Consider the following 20,315-nt stretch of genomic DNA (forward strand, 5'->3'; position numbering starts at 1 on the left):
AAAAGGTTTTTATTACCGGTATTTTTTGTAGATCAATGAGTACTGTGATACTGTATATGATATGATGTTAGCCTGTGCTAAGAACTTCAACATAGACTACTGAAAGCACATTGTAAGGTAATTTAGCCTATTGTAAGTTGGTGAGCTTCATCTGCTGAAGGAATTGCAGAACTTTTCATTACTAATTGGCACATATTTTACGTTTCCATTGTTTAAAGGCAGTAAATGGTAAATATTTTTCATGTCTGAAGTTAAAAGTTGCTCCTCGCCCTTCCCATCATGCACGGGTTCAACCTAACAAAACTATTACCTATGTAGAGGTCGACCCCCAATTTTTTGCCTAAAAATTTGGTCTTACGAACTCGAACTACACACGAGTATATACGGTAACTAAAAAAACTAAGAATGCAGAAACAAATTTCAGAAGCATTAATTTAACACACTTGTCTTAGCCTTCAGAATGGGGTAACAGAAAGGGAGATAAAAACTGACATTATTATTATATCTTTCAAAGAGGTTCCTTGTGTGAAACGTACTCATTTACTTTTAATGGAATCTGAAAGGTTTATTTTATGCTATACTATATTCAGTTTGTTATTTTACCAATCACACAATACAAAATCAGTGGCAGATCTAGATTTGTAAGGGAGGTGTTCATGGTAAAAGTAATTCAAATTATGAATAAATGATGCCAGAGATTGAGGCTGCACAGCAGCTAAACATGATGGCAAAACTGTCTTTACACAGAACAGCACCATGGGTCTCATGGCTCTTGGTGAGTAGAGCACTGGCAGGGATGAGGTGGGGAGAGGACAAATAGGAATGCTTTCACTACTTCCAGGTGGGAATCACCCCCCCAACCCACCCAGAAAAAAAAATGAATTGAGGTATATGGCATGTATAAATAAATTTAAAATGTACATATGTAATCTAAGAGAAAGCAATAAGCATGTGCAAAATGTATGGCTTTCAAACAAAATTTCAGTGTCAATCACTTGGTGGAAATTTTACTGAACTAAGATTTGATACTTTTTCGAATTTATAAAAATGCATAGTATTGTTTTCAAAATAAGTGAACTGTTGATACTTCTGATTCTCTAGTTCATAAAAAGGGAAGGTTTGTTTGAACTTAATGAACTCAATCTGGATCTGCCACTGACAATGATATTCATGTATAAAAATTAGAAGCAATTATACATGACTGATGCATGCAAGAATAAAATGAACACTCTTCTAATGATATAAAATTCAAACTTGGAGAGACTAGTACAATAGAGATACTTCTTTTGCCAGATAATATTTCTTTATAAATACAAAATCTAGTATACACAAGTATCTTATGCATCACACTGATACTCTTTAAGTTCTACTATATAAAAATCCAAACACCTAATAACTAATGAAAAGTGTTCTCTTCCAGACTGAATATAGCACGGTAATTACATAGTCCATTGTAAAGTTTGTAAATAAACCAAAATCTGTTTCATAAATTACTGTTAATATAATGCTACACACGAGTGACTGTACACTGACAGATTCCTATATGAATGAAAAGCTTGGACAGCTGACACACACCCGCATTTAGATGTAAAATAATCTGTTGATGTTTCATTTAAGAAAACATGTGCACATTTAGGGCAAGAAGACTGCTGAGTGGTGTCATCACAGTTTACTGCTCATCCGAACTGAAAGAAAAGTAAAAGAAACCTCTTAAACACCATAAATAAATGTCAAACTTAATGACTTTAAAATAAGAAAAAGACAATACATGTACAAGAATACCTTGATGAGGCATGGGTTTTTAACTCATGAATTGTTAATATACAGGCATCACCCGTGTTACGGAAACCCGGGTTACGTAAACATGCACTCACAGAATTTTGAAATTATGACCAAAATATTCGGGATACGGGCAACAAATTTGCCCTTACGGAATTTGGGTAAAATTTTAAATTGAAAAAAAAAAAAAAAATAAGTACAGTCAATCCTCACATTACGCGGTCCCGCATTCCGCGTTTCACCTTTAACGCGGTGCCTTGCCAGAACCTAACATGCTCACATTCCGCGGTCGTGAACCCCATTACGCGGAGAGCGGCTGGCAAGCCGCGCCATTTTTGGATCCAAACCTCCCGCCATCCGCCATGTTGTGTAAGAGGCGCGAAAATGGTGCGCACAAGGTCGCCCAGTCATCAAAACATTACCGAGTTCTTTACCCGCCACCCACCACAACCGGCCCAAGTCAGTGATAGTGATAATTATAGTGAGGATATGGACTTATATGGACTTTGAGGGGTTTAACAAAGAGGCCCTGCAAGCCTCTGTGGTGGATAGTGATACAATTGATACCAGTGATACAGGTGAGGGCCAATAATCTGCCCTCTGCCTCGGAACCAACCCCCCATCCCCGTGTGCCCAGCCATCTTTTCTACTAATGTAAGTGTTAAAAAACCTAATATTATTGATATTTCTCTTAATTATTAATTGTGTGTGCATGCCATCATAAAGTTAAGATAATATTTTTACTACAACATAGTTGTGTGTCGTCAAAAAGTGGAGTTTGGGGATCGGCCTGGACTCCATTTCAATTAATCCCATATGTTATGTTGTTCACTTTACGCGTTCCTCACTTTCCGCGGTACCCTCCGGGTTACATTAACCGCGTAATGTGAGACCCAACTGTAAATAAAAAAATAAAAATAAAAAATAAAATCATAATACAGTAAGTCCCATTGAACGAAAGGGTTAGATTCCACTAAAATGCTTTCATTAAGTGAACTAGGTTCATCGAAACCATTTTTCCCATATAATTTATGTACCAGTGATATCTCCGTTAGCCGGAACAATTGGTGCAGAGCACTTCCGGGAATGAGAGATTTCCAGGTAACGAGACGACTCTCAGAGCCGGAAAAAAATCCCCCATCCCTGAAATTTTCCGGGTACTGGAAAAATGTTCTAAAAAATTCCAGAAAATGCGCTTGATTTTCATATCTCAAACCCGGAAGAAAACTCCCCCATCCCCGTAATTTTCCGGGAACAGTGGTCCCTCGGTTAACGAGCACAATTTGTTCCAGAAGGTTGCTCGTTAACCGAAACCATTGTTTCAATGGGTTTTTGGGTAATTGGTTCCAGCTCACCGAAAATTGCCTAAAATCAACAAAAAATGTATTTAAAGTACACTTACTTTGAGGTATGTATGTAGAAGGCTCCTGGATGATGATGATGATGGGAATTAGAATGGGGGTGGAGGAGAAGGGAGAAGAGTAGGCATTGGGGTGGAAGAGAAGTCATCCCATGGTGCCATTTCACCCATAAAATTTTAGTTCTCTTGGTGTAATTCAAGATTATTTTCTTTAAATCAACACTGCACTGCATTATACAGTATATTGTCAATAAGTAAAATAAATTTCAAATTGACCAATAATTTGCTTGGAAACACAGAAAAAAAAGCATTTAGTTGAAGAGTGTCTCAAGCAAGATGTTACCTCCATTGAAAAGGCAGAGCGACTGACGCCTGTTTGGTGTGTTGACAGGCTGTTTGGCACGCATAAAACTAGTTTCCTGTACTTCAATTATGTTCAATAATTGTTAAAATGACTAATAAATTTAATATCAAACTTTTAAAATTATTGAATAGTATAAACTTCTTACTAAAATAGTAAGGAATTTAAGCCCTAGAACCGATTACTGTATTGGTGGACTAATACTACAGCTGGTGGGCCGCCAAATGCAAGCGAAAACATGTGGAGGGTCGCTCGTTAAAAACTCATTAATCGAGGGATTGCCCTTTAACCGAAGTAAAGAATCTTATGGAAGGTAAATCGTTAACCGAAATCTCGTTAACCGAGGGATCACTGTACTGGGAAAATCTTCTCGTTATTTCGGAAAATATTCCCCTCGGAAAATCGTTCCCAAAGCTGGAATTTTCTGGAAAATTCCGGCATTGGGGACAATTTTCCGAGAAAATTTCAATTCTGGTTATCGTAGAGTTCCGGGTTTGAGGGATTCCAGTTAACAGAGATATTACTATGTATAAGGTGGGGGGGGAAGTGTTCCTGTACTCAGCTCTGTGGCAAAATAATTGCATCACATCAAAATACTGAAGATAAGAACAATAAAACATAAAGGTACATAAACAGAGTTGTCAATTGTTGCTTGTGGTAATATTAATTCATTCACTCTAGTACAGTATTGATACAATGTAACTTACTATGTTATCGTAGAAAAATGCATAGTTTATATAATTTGATTATCACTGAGCCCGTCATCATTTTCAAATTACACTAAATACAAGATATGTATTTCTCCCATATGTTCGCCTGGCTATGCCTGGCAACGGGAGTGAATGACCCCTAGTTGAGTGTCTTCTGTAGTTGTAACTTTCCTCACTCCCTGCCATATTTCACTGGATTTACTGTTATTATTAGTGTTTACTGATATAATAGTGCTAAATAGTGATTGGCATTGTAGCTAATGGGCCAAGCTGTGAGGTGCTAGCTGGCTCAGTTAGGGAGGGAGTGTTGCTAGGGAGACAGAGGGGGTACCTCCCAATTGTTCTCTGTTACTATGGGGAAGCATGCAGTGTATGCAAATAGCAACTGTGTTAAACTTTCATTTGGTTTTTATTTACTGGTTTAGCAATACAATATTTTTTTGTTGTACAATATAGTATCATGAATGACAGTCATAGTAGAATGAGAGAGAAAGGCAGAATGTTGGTGGGTGGGTGGTGATGGCGAGATGATGCATCAATCGGTTTATTTGGTAACACTGGTTGCAGCATTGCCAGACACAATTGAACAGCTGATGTCTATCCACAAAATTGAGTGTAAGTATAAATGAACGTTATATTCTTTCTACATTACATTAGGTAGGTAGTAGGCAGCCACCAAACAGGGAGGTACTACCGCCTGGGAAGATACTGGAAGCATAATGTATTGTCTAATGGTAGACCCTGCTGCCATATGGCATCACGAAAATTGTGACCAAATCCCAGGTTGCTGATCTGACTTTCTGCCTCATTTACACACAATTGTAGGGTCTCAATTTATTCTCTTACCATTGACAACACAACATACATACAGCTCCTGCCCTACTTACGGCCTACGACCGCCTCAGCCATACCAAAACTTTGTCAAATTACGTATTTTCGAGTCCCAACGTCAGTGATTGCGCTGTGTACTGACAAAATTTTTGTTTGTAATTCACTTTTAAAATGGCTAGCAAGCGTAAAAGTGAGAGTTTTGTGGTGCTGAGAAGAAAAAGAGACACCCATTTTAGATTTTCTATGTATTATTTAAGCATTTCCAACTTACGACCATTTCGACTTACAACCTGGATTTGGGTCCCTAACCCCGTCGTAAGTCGGGAAGGAGCTGTATATTGTTTCTTACTCTTGATCTTTTTTCATTTTTGTATTTCTTTATGGTTCTTTATTATTATTATTATTATTATTATTATTATTATTACTTTTACATTTTCGCCCCCAGGGCCTGATGTGAGTCAGTGACCTGTGCCCGGGTGGGCTAATGCCTGTAAAAAAAATTAATAATAAATAAATAAATAAATAAAAAAATAAAAAATAATAAAAATTATGGATTGAGAATAACAAATAAACAATGTACAGTATTCTACAATATTGAACTAACATGAATGAGCGAGAGAGGCAGTGTTGGTGAGAGCAGTGGGTGGGAGGGAGGGAGGAAGGTGAAATTATGATTTAAGTGGTAATAATAAGAGGTAGTGGTGATTATGGGAGCAAATTGGCAAATGGGTAGTAAAAAATTGCTTTCGTTATAGTGTCCTTTCGTTCAAAGGATTAATGTTCATTGGGGACTTACTGTATATAACAAAGAAATTCACCAAAATTTTAACATTATTTTGTGTGGATTCTAGGTGGTTGCTACAAGATTGTTGATGACCCACAACAACAACAATGGGGCTGGTCAGTTAGAATTCATTCCCCAGCTTGTGTCCATGTTTGCATCTGTGTTCAGGACTGTGTTACTGTATGGTATACCCTTATTTAAGATGAGTGGAAAAGCCATCAAGTTCAAGTGAAAGTATGGTGATAAAAGAATTACATTGGACATTAAACTTCATGTTTTAAGAAGGTAGCTCCCAGTGGCTCCGATTGCACCACCTCACATCACCACCCCATGCAGCACTCAAATTTGTTTCTGGTAAGTTAAATTCAAGCGTTATGTCCATTTAGTGTCATGTTACATGATGTATGTGTTTAAAACTGTTTATTTTCATTCATATAAGTACTTGTACAGTATTAGGTTTTTGGCAGAAATTTTTTTCCTTAGGAATGCATCTCAAATTATTTAGTGTACTAATTGGAGTCAATGGGAAAATTGGTCCCGCAGTTACGGAGTTTGTGTTACGGAAAATTTTTGCAGGAAAGGAACCCTTCCATAACCCGGGGATGCCCGTAGTTCAGTGGTTCTCTCAGCCCAACAGAGCAATCGCATAAGCTTACCTTAACATTTAGCTGGGTGGGGTAAATATCAGACAAGAAGAAGTTTATACAACATCAACCATTTGATTTAGTTCCAAAGTGAGTTATGAAACATACAATAGGCACATCTTTACTAACCTTATATTCAATAGGTAACTAATTTCCCTGGTTTATTTTCACCTCAGCATAAACACGAGTCTTCAGGTTCACCTTCTGGGGGAGTCACTTTAAAAGAATCTTTGTTCATAGTCTCAAGTTCTTTCCGAGACCTATTTGAGTCACTGAGCTGTCTTGCTATGTCAGCAAACATTTCTTCAACTCCTGCACCAGTCTTGCAGGAGGTCTTATATATTCCAGATATAAGATTGTGACACTGTTCACTGCAATATTTTAGGAAACTCGGTAATAAAGACTTCTGGGTATAATAAGCATCTAGTATAACACTTAAATTTATATTTTATCTTCAAAAACATATAACAAAGTAACAAGTAAACCAAGCAATTTCCTCAAGTCTCACCTACCCTTGCACAACTTGACATTCCTCAAGGGTGACATCCTCTCAGTCACACATTCTGATCCATCACTTTACTTTAAGTTATCCTTTAATCTTTCTCACACAGTCTCTCATATCCATTCTTCCTACATGTTTTAATAAAGTGTATCACACATTTGATGAGCATATAAAGGCCATCACCCACTGATGTCCTTAAAACGATGCCCTATCCAAGGATAAAGTTAGTAGGAGCAGTGGTATACTATACCGTACTAGTATGAAACTAAAGAATATTGATGAACATGCAGTAAATGTATTATCCATAAAGAATCTATTACAGTACTGCTTAATTCTCAGGATGAACCATATTGATTGTTATTGTAAAGTGTGTGAACTTCATTAAACCTTGAGGTCACAGCCATGGCTGATTATCATAAATAGCAAGTATTAGAAAACTCTGAAGGCAAATTTGGAATGTTAAATATTTCAATGAAGTTCACTGGAAAAGCTCAGGTGTTTTCCCTGAAATGGTGTTTTCCTATGGACTTATTATTTTTAATTTCTGAATCAAATATGGAGAGGATATTCCTGAGCTATTTCAACCTAGGTGGCTTAGTGATTTAGCCTTCTTAGTTAAAATATATTGTTCTCTCAACAAATTGAATTTGAGCCTCCAATACCATGAAAAATTTACTTTTACCGTTTAGATATATTAAATTCTTTGAAAGAAAATTAAGAAATTATGCAGAAATAACCGAGAGAAGGAAATGTCGTTCAGTCTACAGAGCTCTTGGATAAAGAACCCAATAGTACAGTATACACTGAAAGCTGTTCCAGCATTTCATTTGTCACTGTCTGGTAGAACTAAAAATCTGCATAGGAGTAAATGAAAAAAATGGAAATCAAAATTCTACAAGAGTTGCAAGAAAATCAATACTGTAGTTACCCAATAAGTAACACTAACTTGTACACCTAATAGTCAGTAAACAAGAGTTAGGAATAGAGCAAGACTGATAAAAACAGAAAGAAGGATATAGTACTGTACAGTATGCAGAGCACATAATAATGGTTACAAGATAAGAGCTAAACAGTTACCTACCAAAAGTTTTCCATATCAGCATCAGTGACTTGAATTTGACTCTTGAGATCATACTTGTTGCCACAAAGGAATATCTTGGCACTCTCAGCATATGTTACAATATCTAGAAGATGCTGGGATAGGATGTTGAAGGAATCAGGATTATCTAGTGCAAACACTAGAATAGCACCCTCAGCAAACTTGTAATAAGAAGACGTTATACTGGCTACTCTCTCCATGCCGCCCGTATCCCAAAGTTGAAGCTGAGAGGAATAAGAAACCTGGGATGTGGTGAACTTAGTCATATTTTTAGATTTATGATCACACTGATTTTTAAAGCTTGGAAAGTTAGAGAATTTATTTTATATATATATATATATATATATATATATATATATATATATATATATATATATATATATATATATATATACAGTATATATATATATATATATATATATATATATATATATATATAATATATATATATATGTATATGTATGTATGTGTATATATACAGTATATATATATGTATGTGTATATATACAGTATATATATACAGTATATATATATATATATATATATATATATATATATATATATATATATATATATATATATATATATATATATATATATATATATATATATATATATATATATATATGCATTTCCACCATTTTAAAGATAGAGAACTGAAATTTGGTAGGGAGGTGCAGGTGGCTTTGGGACTAGTTATGCACTATCTCCTGTCTCTCCACAAGGGATAAATTGGCCCCTCAGGGACCGATTATGACACCCCCCACCTGCAGATTGACAGTTTTGAAGACAGCCAAAATTTAGTAAGGAAGTGCAGGTGGTCTAGGGGATGGTTGTACACATCTCCCGTCCCTCCATAATAAGTGAGTCAGATGCATTTCCGCAGTTTTGAAGACAGAGAGCTAAAATATAGCCGAAGTTGGATTACTAATTTAGTATACAGTGGTCCCTCGGTTAACAAACACAATTCGTTCCAGAAGGTTGCTCATTAACCGAAAAATTCGTTAACCGAAACCATTGTTTCAATGGGTTTTTGGGCAATTGGTTCCAGCTCACCGAAAATTACATACAAACTAAAAATAAATGCAGTAAAGTACACTTACTTTGAGGTGTGCATGTAGAAGGCTCCTGGTTGATGATGATGATGATGATGATGATGATGGGAATTGAATGCGGGGTGGGAGGGCGAAGGCATTTGGTGAAGGTGACGCTGCGCCGCTACAGTATACAGTGATCCCTCGGTTAACAAACGCCTCGGTTAACGAAATTTTGGTTAACGAATTACCTTCCATAAGAATATTAAATTTGGTTAACGAATTCCTTACGAATTTTTCCCAACATGCTTTCGCCTGCTCACCAGCTGTAGTATTAGTCCGCCAATACAGTACAGTAATCGGTTTTAGGGCTTAAATTCGTTACCATTTGAGGAAATATCAAGAAGGTTGTACTATTCAATAATTTTCCAAGTCTTATATTAAAATTTTTAGTCATTTTAACAATTATTTAACATAATTGAAGTATAGGGAACTAGTTTTTAGCGCGCCAAACAGCCACTTGACTCGCCCAGAATGGCGTCAGTTTGTGTCTCTGCTCAGTGGAGAAAGCATCTTGCTTGAGACTCTTGAACATAATTTTTTTTTACATTTTTACAGTACAATTATTGGTTGTTTTGAAATTTATTTTACATATTGACAATATATAATACAGTGCAGTGTTGATTTAAAGAAAATAATCTTGAATTACACCAAGAGAACTTAAAATTTTATGGGTGAAATGGCAGCATGAAGCATGGGGTGACTTCTCTTCCACCCCCACTTCCTTCTCTTCTCCCTTCTCCTTCACCCCCACTTCTAATTCCCATCATCATCAACCAGGAGCCTTCTACATGCACACCTCAAAGTAAGAGTATTTTATTGCATTTATTTTTAGTTTGTATGTAATTTTCAGTGAGCTGGAACCAATTACCCAAAATCCCATTGAAACAATGGTTTCGGTTAACGAACGACCTTCTGGAACGAATTGTGTTCGTTAACCGAGGGACCACTGTACCGATTAAATTTTATTATATTCTCCTCCTTTAATACATATACTAAGTTATTTTTATTTTTGGCTGACTAGTCTGAGATCAGGCTTACAGCCTATGAAGGATACAGTGTATACAGTACATGACGCTATGCGGACCATAACTTTGAAAGCGCCAAAAAGGAAAAACACCAGAAAACGTAGTTAAAGTTTTGGAAAATGGAACTCGCCACATCTCTTGAACTAGACCAAGTCCCAGGTTGCTGATCTGATTTTCTGCCTCATTTACACACAATTGCAGAGTTTCAATTGTTTCTCTTACTTCGACAACACAACATACATACAGGTACAGTATATTGTTACTCACTATTTTTGTTTTTTGTATTTCTTTGTAGTGATATCTCCATTAGCCAGAACAATTGGTACAGAGCACTTCCAGCATGGAGAGATTTCTGGGTAACGAAACGACTCTCTCAAAGCAGCAAAAATATCCTTCATCCCCGGAATTTTTTGGGTACAGTAGGGTTGGATATATCGACTTCATAAAAAGATTTTTTTATATCGCGGCTACCAAAATTATCGACATTTTCCTATATACAGGTATAGCGATAATTTTTCTATTTCGAGAAGGGAAATCATGCAGGAAATATTTCAAATTTATCACTACTACCAAAATTATCGACATTTTCCAATATACAGTAGACTCGCCTACAAAGTTATGGTCTGTATACCTTCATATGTTAGATATTTTAAGTAAGGTTTTCACCATAACAGATTTTAGTGTAAACAAACTCATACCTTTACTTCTTTGTCTCCAGTACGATAAACCTTTTCATAATGATCTAATCCCAGAGTAGACTTCCTGTCTGTAGCTGTAACGAATGTATTTGTGGCATAACGTCGGAAAAGTGAACTTTTCCCTACACCATATTCTCCACACAAAATTATTTTCTGCTCTGGGACTTTGACACTTGCCATTGCAATATCTGAAAAAGATGATGATAAATGTAAATTTAGTTTTGTATTACAAATATAGATATAACAAAGAAGAGTTATGTAGCTCATACCAAATAGTAATACACTGTATAATATATGGCACAGTACTGTAATGTAGTTCCTGATGTCAATCAAGGAGCAGAGGCAACCTGAAAGACAGCAATAACATGGTAGATAAGTACAGTACCTTACTGTAGCTACAAGCTTTTTGATACTGTAATATCTGTAGCTACATAACCTGTCCTCATTGAGTTATGCAAAAAAAAAACCCCACAGTATATACATGTAACTGCAAACAGTACATTAATATTCAAATCACAATGCTGAACAAAGCATAAACTAAATACAGATATTAAATAAGAAAACACAGTTTCAAAATTCACATGTACTATCATGGACAAAAGTTCGCTCCTTCCTAAACTGAAGCAGTATCGACCCGCACAGCACACCAGCACCAGATAACAATCAGGGTAAGTCAGTTCGGAGAGTCATTCGTGTCTCAGTTTCACTACAGGGAGCGAACTTTTGTCTACGATAGTACACTTATATTATAACTAAAATTGGTTAGGTTGGTGTGGATGAAGGCCTTGCAAAGCTTCATATAAGGAGGAATCCCAAAGATTATGAAATCTTCCCCCCTGTAAAACCATATCTTAAGACCAAATTCCACCTTAAATGAACATAACATAAGAACATAAGAAAGTGGGATACTGCAGGAGGCCGACTGGCCCATACAGGGCAGATCCCTTTCACACCCATCCCAGCACTTCCATGTGCCTATCCAACTTCGTCTTGAAGCTCCCTAGCGTCCCCGATCCTACTATAGCACTCGGTAGTCTATTCCACATATCCACAACTCTATTACCAAACCAGTGCTTGCCTATATCCTTTCTGAATCGGAATTTATCTAATTTAAAGCCATTTGTTCTAGTTATTTCGTTATTACTGAGCTTCAGAACATCTTCCATTTTACCCTTGTTAATCCCACTTACCCACTTGTACACCTCTATCATATCTCCCCTAACTCGATGCCTCTCTAATGAATGTAAGCCTAAGCTTTTCAGTCTTTCTTCATATGGAAGGTTTCTAATATTATGGATCATTTTTGTCATTCTTCTTTGTACTCTCTCCAAAGAATCTATGTCCATTCTATAATAAGGACACCAGAACTGAACCGCATAATCCATGTGTGGCCTCACTAATGCTAGGTAAAGTTTCAAGATAACGTCAGCAGTTCTGTTACTCACAGACCTAGATATGAACCCAAGAATCCTGTTTGCCTTGTTGCGAACGCTAATACATTGTTTTTTAGGTTTCAAGTCGTTGCTAACAAATACACCTACCGTAGATCTTTTTCACAAACTGAGTTTTCTATTTCCGTGTTACCTAGTTTATACTTAACGTTTGTATTCGTCTTCCCTATCTGTAGTACCTTGTATTTATCAGTATTAAAATTCATTTGCCAGTCTACTGACCACTCATGTAAGGTATCTAGATCTCTTTGAAGGTGTTCAAAGTCACTGTCTGAATTTATCACTCTCCCCATTTTGGTATCATCTGCAAGTTACTAATCCCCTACTAGTTATGCCCTAATCAAGATCATTAATGAATATAACAAACAGCTTTGACCGCACCCCAGTCTGACTTTAATCCACATTTATGCTGACTCTTTGTTTCTAGTTAACCATGACCTAATCCATTTAATACTGATCCCACCTATTCCATGTGCTTCTACCTTCATATCAATCTCTCATGAGGGACTCTATCGAATGCTTTACTGAAATCTAAATAAATTATATCATATGACTTATCATTATCTACCGCTTCATATACTTCTGAGAAAAAGCTAAGCAAATTTGTGAAACAAGAACGTCCCTGGGTGAACCCGTGCTGAGAAGAATGAATTAAGTTGAATGTTTCAAGGTGGCTTCTGATTTTTGTAGCAATAATTGACTCTAGCAACTTGCCTATGATTGACGTGAGACTAATGGGGCGGTAATTTGATGCTATTGATTTATCACCCTTTTTGAAAATCGGAACTACATTTGCAAGTTTCCAAGCTTCTGGCACTAGGCCCGATTCTAATGACTTATTAAATAAAACTGCTAATGGATTACTCAACTCATATCTACATTCTTTTAATATTCTAGCATATACCTCGTCTGGACCAGGCGATTTATGAGGCTTCAGTTTGTTAATTACTTTAAGCACATAGTTACTAGTAATATTGATATTCATCAACATATTTTCTATACTGTCGTTATATACCTTATGAACTTCTGGAAACTGTGCTAGGTTTTCATTTGTGAATACGGAGCGAAAATGACTATTTAACGTACTACACATTTCTAACTCATCATCAGTCATTTTCTCTATGCGTAGTTTTAAAGGACCCTATTGTATCTCTAACCTTTGATTTATACAGTTGATAAAAAGCTTTGGGGTTATTTTTGATTCGTTTGCTACCTTGATTTCATAATTTCTCTTTGCTTTCTAATTTCTGTTTTTACCTGTCTGTTAAGTTCAATGTAAGTAACCAAGTAAGTGATTTTCGCCTTTCTTAACTTTTCTATATACTCCTTTCTTTTTCCCTAGAAGATCTAAGAGTCTATTATTCATCCATTTTGGTTGGTTCCGTATCGATCTGAATTTTCTTTTATGGATGTGTTTATTTTGGGCATTATTGATTGTCGCAATAAATTGTTCATAAGTAGCTGCTAAATTAAATTCGGGGTTATCCCGTCCTAAGTTGACAGTTTCCGGAGGTGTGGGGGGGATTAATCTTTTGACCATAGGGTCATCCCTTAGGTCTCTCCTTAAGCTACCGTAATTAGCCTTCCTAAAATCCGGGATCAAGGCCGAATTTTCCTTCTTCCTGCCATCCCATATTATGTTAAAATATATGGCTTTATGATCACTGTTTCCTAGTTCGTCTCCAATCCCAACATCTTTTACTAGATTTTCGTTATTACTGAGAACTAAATCGAGGATATTATTTCCTCTAGTGGGCGAGTTTATGAATTGATATAAAAAACTATCTTGTACTACTTCTAGAAAATCTTCAGATTCATTATCGCTAAGTTGATTTTTCCAATCTATGCCTGAAAAGTTGAAATCGCCTAGAATACATACAGTGTTTCTATCAGATGCCTTCTTTATTTCCTCCCATAGCAATTTACCATTGTTCCTACTCAAATTAGGTGGTCTATATATAACACCAATGACTACGGATTCACTGCCCTCACCAATCTCTACCCAAATACTTTCATTGTCGCTATTTGATAGCATAAGTCTTAAACTTAATTCTTGTTAATCCTCTGTAAAATAGATTTGTTCCTGATATTCCTGACCTGTAAACAAAAGTTGTGGATGCTCCCACATAACAGACGACCATGTTTTGGTTCACATCGTCTGCTGTATGGGAGTGACCGCGGTCTTTGTTTACATGTTAAGAAATGAACAACGATCTCACCAGGAATATTTATTACAATTTATTGACGATTGATCTGCTGACGCATTATTTGTTTTTGTTTATTTTCTTACTATATTTTCATCAGTGAGTTCTGATATAATAATCATTTCTTGTTCAAATGCTTCGTTTGGTAGATAATTAGGTGCTTAGACAGGCACTAGTTTGTCTTCCTGGTGGTAATGCAGTGATGATGTCTCATCCCAGGATGTAAACAGCCAAAATCTAATTAATGTACTTCAAAACACTCCCCCGCCAGGGGTCGGATTGACTACGATGCTCAGTGTATGCTATGAGCCATTCAGTACGAGCAGCTGCTCTCGCATCCACAAAAATCATATAATTGCACGATATCACAGCAAGTACTTTCTGTTTGATATACCGGGGGGTCGGCTAGGAAGTTAGGTGAGGTTAGGTAGGTTTGTTTGGTTAGGCCTTCTAACAATGCTTCTGCTGCTTGTTTTTCTTATCAACTGAGGTTAGCTTAGGTTTAATTTAGAAATAACCACTTTTTAAAACATCTGCACAAACTACGTCAGTGTCCATCATAAAACACAGTGAAATTGCAGCATTTTTATAATCGTTTTTTATGAAAAATCGGCTGTGGAGCAGTCGTCAACAATTACCCAATTTATATTGGATTGAATTCATTTGTTTTTCTAAAATGTTGTTTGCAAGATAGTAAGTAGAAAATAAAAGCAACAATGCACAGGTTAGGAAGATAGGTGAGATTAGGTGAGGCTAGGTAGATTAGGTGAGGCTAGGTGGGTTAGGTTAGGTTTGGTTAGATAGGTTAGGTAAGAGGTAAGGTTAGGTGAGGTTCGGTAGCTAATATATAACTCATGACCTTCAGCGGTTCAGAATTATGGGGGATGTTTTTAGACACATTTTTATATGCTAATTACTTTCACTTCTATTAATTTTCTGGGTATCATTGCAGTTTCGGCCAATGCACGGCCGACTGTTTTAACCATCCCCAACCTTTAGATCTTCTTATATGGAGTACTTCTAATCCCATTTCAACCAGGGGGCAAAAAATAATAATGTCAGAAATGAATTTTAAATTTTTTCCTTACTTAGGGATGGGGGGGGGGCAACTCTAAAACAGATACTTCCCCCAGAAATAAAGGTCAAATTAGATTAAATCACACCAAAATACACAGGATAAACTAATTTCGGTGAATTTATAGTAAGGCACCGGTCTTTCTCTCGCTGTTATTAATATGTGCAGTAATTTGTAATTTTTAAACATTTCGAAGACATTTTTCTTCTATGATATTTCCGCCGGAAAGTAAGGATAACCGAGATTTTAATTTTCCGATATTATTAGATTCAGTCGCCCACGAGCACCGCCATGTGTTATTTACATCTCGGGAGAAGCTCTGACCCCACCTCAGCTCGTGCTACGTTGTCTCCGTGTCAGCATCTACAGCGCGTGTGCGGGGTGGTGTGGGAGATTTTTATTGGGTATAGAGAGAGGAGACTTATTATTAGGCAAGTGTTTTTTGTCTTAACCAATGAACAATGTGCGGCTGTGTCGGCAGCGGAGATTTGAATTTTCAGTACAGGGGTACAAGATATGGCTGAACAGGTTGAAGAGCTGTACCGACATTGTGATATAGATTATTTTACATCAATTGCCCAGTTTCATCAGAAAAATTGAGAGGCCATTTCATTTTTTAGAAAACACGGTGTATTAACAAACAACGTTACTTGTCCCAAGTGTAATAATCAGTGTACACTGCATGAAGAACAACATATTTGGTCCGATTTTTCTTCAGATTAAGGTAAGATGTGGGGTCATGAACAACAGGGGTTAGGTTGATTGGTTGGTTTCTCACACAGAAAAAATTGGTAGGTTAAGTTAGCTTACATTTCTTTCAGTATTAGAAATATGTTTCTTCCTATGGTTTTTCATGGGTTTTGAACGATTTTTGCCTTGTTCTCCATTGAATATAACCTGTTTCTATGATTTACCCAACAAAACACGGGAGAGGGGAGGATGTGTCTGAAAAACGAGTGATTTCCGGAGGAAATGAATATCAATTCATTCAAAACTCGTCAAAAACCATAGGAAAAACTTATTTTTAATATACAAAGAAAGAACGGTGTCTGCTATAAATTTACCCTAATTTCTAAACTACTGTATTAGGCCATATTGCCCGAAACTGCAATTTTACCATTTTCTTGGGCAAATGCTGTGTTTTCTAGATATATGCGAGTTAAGACAGCGTTCTTACAGTCACGTCATCAGCTGTGATGTGGGAGATGTAAACAATGTACCGTTAGGGCTAATATATGAGAAGTGGCAGTCAGCGGTTCGGTAATTATGAGGGTATTTTTAGACAGTTTTGTACGCTGATTACTTTCAGTTCTATTCAATTTCTTGTGTAAATACTTAAATTTTATAGATATAGGTTAGGCTAGCACATGAATTTTGCCATTTTTATATTTTCCCAACATAATACAGTATCCTCTAATAAAATCAGTGAAAACTGGGTAATTTTAAACCCATTTTCAATGAAAAACAGCGGGCGGTCACGATCAGAAAAATTACGGCACCGGTTAGGTTATGGAAGGTTAGGTCAGGTTCATATAGGCTCTGTGTATTTTCGTTTCCATTCGCGTTCAGTATCATGTAAATAGTATCTCCCAAAATTCTGGTTAACTTCCATAAGTTATTTCTAGTGCTTATGATCTCCTCCACCTTTACCAATAATGACAATAAATGTATCATTGAAAGTCCCATCCAAAAATAAGTGAATAACAAAGCAGTGATCCTCCTCTGAGGTCTTACTAAATAAATACAATTATGTATCTTCTGGTGCTTCTTACCTGCTCCGTATTAATGAAGAATACTGTAATCACTTTTAACAAAAAAATATCTTCACCAATCCATGATTAATTGTTTACATTTGTTCTCGATATATGCAGTTGTATAGTTATTGGTGGTCGCGCATTTCTTGAACTGTACAGATGAGAATTTCAAGAGTGCCTCGACTTAGTAGTGCAATATACAGTACTTCTATTTTTTTTTCCTTTTATGTTCTAACTAATATCTGTGACTAAATGTTCAGTTTCGGTATACAGTCACGTGGAAGAGTAATAATGATAGGTGATACGAAAGACACAGTGACAACTTATAGTCCGGCCACACCTGAATATATCCCCAACAAAATTGTTGTCTTCAATCAGCTGAGAACTCTCAATTCAAATCAAAAGTTATTCTTAAGTTCAGATGTAACTAAAAAAATATGTTCCCATGTTGATTTTTTTGTAATCAAATTTATGTAAAAATCAACTAAAACATTGATTATAGAATTCAAGATATTATTGTTGAGGTAAATGGTGGCCTCATATTTTGGCGGTAATTTTGAAGCAAACCACAGTGATGGTAAAGAATTTTCCGTTTCTTTTCCTCCCAATTAAACGTGTGATTTTTTCTTTAGCTCTCCCCACGTCTTCTATACTTCTACGATGCTTGGAGATGAGGGTTTTGCAGTATCAAAGAGGTCCAATGTTAAACTGGTGAGAAGTGTCACCATCATTATACTGTATAACCATTTGAATGCATGCACAGGTCATCATAATTAATTTCCAAAATACGGGAATATAAAATCCTTGATAGGCAACGCAAAACACTAGATCCATCCAGTCCCCCCTGCTATTGCGTTGGGAAAGAGATCCTTGCTAAAACTGAGGAAGTAGCCGATAGAATGGAGATGGTTGCTAAGAGGAGTTACAATGAGGCATTAGCAGGGCTACGGGAGGTGACTATTGGTTAATTGAAACCCCGAAAATATTTTTCACATTTATTATGCATAAACATTGTAAACATATCTATGTGATTATTGTAGTATATAACATATATTTAATGTCTGGACAGATTCCCAAGAGTTATGCATATTAATGCATAGATTTTGTAAGCATATTTATGTGAAGTGAACGTAAAACCACATTTTGGAGGTTTCAATTAATCAACAGTTATGCCTACAAAACAATCTTGATGCTCTAAGTGCATGTATGTGTTAAATAACGAGTAACTGATCAACATTATTTTGGTAAATAAAGAAATGAAAAGCAAGCACTTAGCCATATGGATATAGTTACACGGAAAAAGGGAAATGAGGATGAACCATGGTTTTGATGGAAACAATGTGCTCTGGGACGATGCTCATAATGACGAATGGGAGAAACCTCTTTATGAAACATCTTACCTACTAAAGATGAAGCTTCATGAGTATAGGCTGAGATCTTGGAGATAAGAAGTTTGACATGTTCTTTCAGGAGATTAAATGCCTGGCTCTAACCAGGGACAATATCCTTGGACGCTATTCGTACTGGCAGACTCGACACTCACTTACTTAACGAGTGTTACGAACAATAAAGACAGTTAAAGCTTTCAACATCACTCACGAAGGATCTTGTATGCTTTAACTGTAATCAGACATATCTAAGTTGACTCAAAACAATGGTGTTCTCTCTCACATTCAAATTTACTTTATAGGTTGGTTTCAGGAAGTCAGAGAAAATGGGAAAACGGAGGACTCAGGCGTCTTGAAGCGATGAGAAAACGGACGCCTCAGATGGGAGACTCAATAAAGTAGGCCTAGCTACATGTGTTGTGGGCTACTGAGCGTAATGTGAATGGTCTGATTTTACGTTAACTAACATGTCCGACCGTGGTCATTACAGCACGACCTCCAAACAAGCTCCTCACCAACCAGCTCCCTCAGCAAGCCCCTCACCCAACAGGACCTCTGAGCAAGCTTCTCACCACACAGCAACTCCCTAGCACTGCACTGTACATACAATATATATATATATATATATATATATATATATATATATATATATATATATATATATATATATATATATATATATATACAGAAAACGCATTGTGAGTTTCTATTCTTACCTCCATCCTGAGTGTGAGATATTGTAGTGGATTTCTCCCCTACAAACGCTGTTTGTCGCTGCGTAGCCGACCCCACGAATCCCAGTGTGCCTCGTGGTCTAGGTCAACCAGCGCCGCCATACATCACGGAGCGGGGGTCAACTACTACGCCACGCCTACCCCCCGCTATTTAAGACCTGACCTCGTGGTGACCTGTCTCTTTCTACCTACACCAACCAGCCAGCAACACCTCCTCCGCCGCTGCCTGGCGGCCTTCGCTCCTCCTCCGCCTACCTGGCGGTCCTCGTTCCCGCCGGCGAGCATGGCGACCCACAAGCTGTCCTCCTCTGAGCACCCTCACCAACCAGCTCTCTCTATATCACGCTTGTAACCATGCTGCCTTCCCAGCACCAAGCTGCATTGTACATCCAATACAACATGTATACCTGAGAGCACATTGTGAGTTTCCTTTCTCCATCCCATCCTGAGTGTGAACCAAACATCCAAAAATTCCCACAATATCCTACATGTTCGTACGTATGTGAGCCCATTCAAAGAGAAATAGACAAACAAAGAGAATTTGACAACTGGCCACATACAGTACGCCACAAGTTCACTCTGGGTAAACACCTCCGGTACATCACTAATATCTTCAGGTTGGTAAACATCACTTCCGTTACCTGACGATGAATCACGGCCAGGTTCTGATGACACGGACTGCAACATATCTGGCGGAATGGGGACTGGAACCTCAGGACTATGTGGCACTGGGCTCATGGCAGATGGAATCTTGGGATAAATGGTTCCTTGTTTATTTTTTGCATTATATCCCTCTATCTTCACAGAGCAAAATAACAG

At 37.0% G+C, this 20,315-nt stretch overlaps 1 protein-coding gene across 2 annotated transcripts; it reads right to left on the bottom strand.

Annotated features, from left to right (window-relative positions):
• Window positions 1-273: 273 nt before the first annotated feature.
• LOC121873518 (GTP-binding protein ypt1-like) lies at window positions 274-17,770 on the bottom strand. Of its 2 annotated transcripts, none has more exons than XM_042377104.1 (5): window positions 17,393-17,770; window positions 10,891-11,078; window positions 8,053-8,294; window positions 6,599-6,840; window positions 274-1,685 (listed from the first exon to the last, which is right to left on the bottom strand). In XM_042377104.1, the coding sequence occupies exons 2-4, from the start codon at window positions 11,068-11,070 to the stop codon at window positions 6,642-6,644; spliced, it is 621 nt and encodes a 206-aa protein (XP_042233038.1). In that variant the 5' UTR covers window positions 11,071-11,078; window positions 17,393-17,770; the 3' UTR covers window positions 274-1,685; window positions 6,599-6,641. The 2 variants fall into 2 exon arrangements, with proteins under 2 accessions (XP_042233038.1, XP_042233039.1); XM_042377105.1 differs by having other exon boundaries at window positions 17,715-17,750.
• Window positions 17,771-20,315: the final 2,545 nt, after the last annotated feature.

The sequence above is a fragment of the Homarus americanus genome, unplaced genomic scaffold (assembly GCF_018991925.1).
Source record: "Homarus americanus isolate GMGI-L3 unplaced genomic scaffold, GMGI_Hamer_2.0 scaffold30858, whole genome shotgun sequence".
In the NCBI taxonomy this organism is placed as follows: domain Eukaryota; kingdom Metazoa; phylum Arthropoda; class Malacostraca; order Decapoda; family Nephropidae; genus Homarus; species Homarus americanus.

What these genes read in the sequence shown, in the direction of transcription:
- LOC121873518 (XM_042377104.1), bottom strand. Translation starts at nt 11,070, where the DNA reads ATGGCAAGTGTCAAAGTCCCAGAGCAGAAAATAATTTTGTGTGGAGAA. An exon ending in CTGGAGACAAAGAAGTAAAG is followed by an intron (nt 8,295 to 10,890) that starts GTATGAGTTTGT and finishes TATTCCTCTCAG; the next exon opens with CTTCAACTTTGGGATACGGG. An exon ending in GCTGATATGGAAAACTTTTG is followed by an intron (nt 6,841 to 8,052) that starts GTAGGTAACTGT and finishes AAAATATTGCAG; the next exon opens with TGAACAGTGTCACAATCTTA.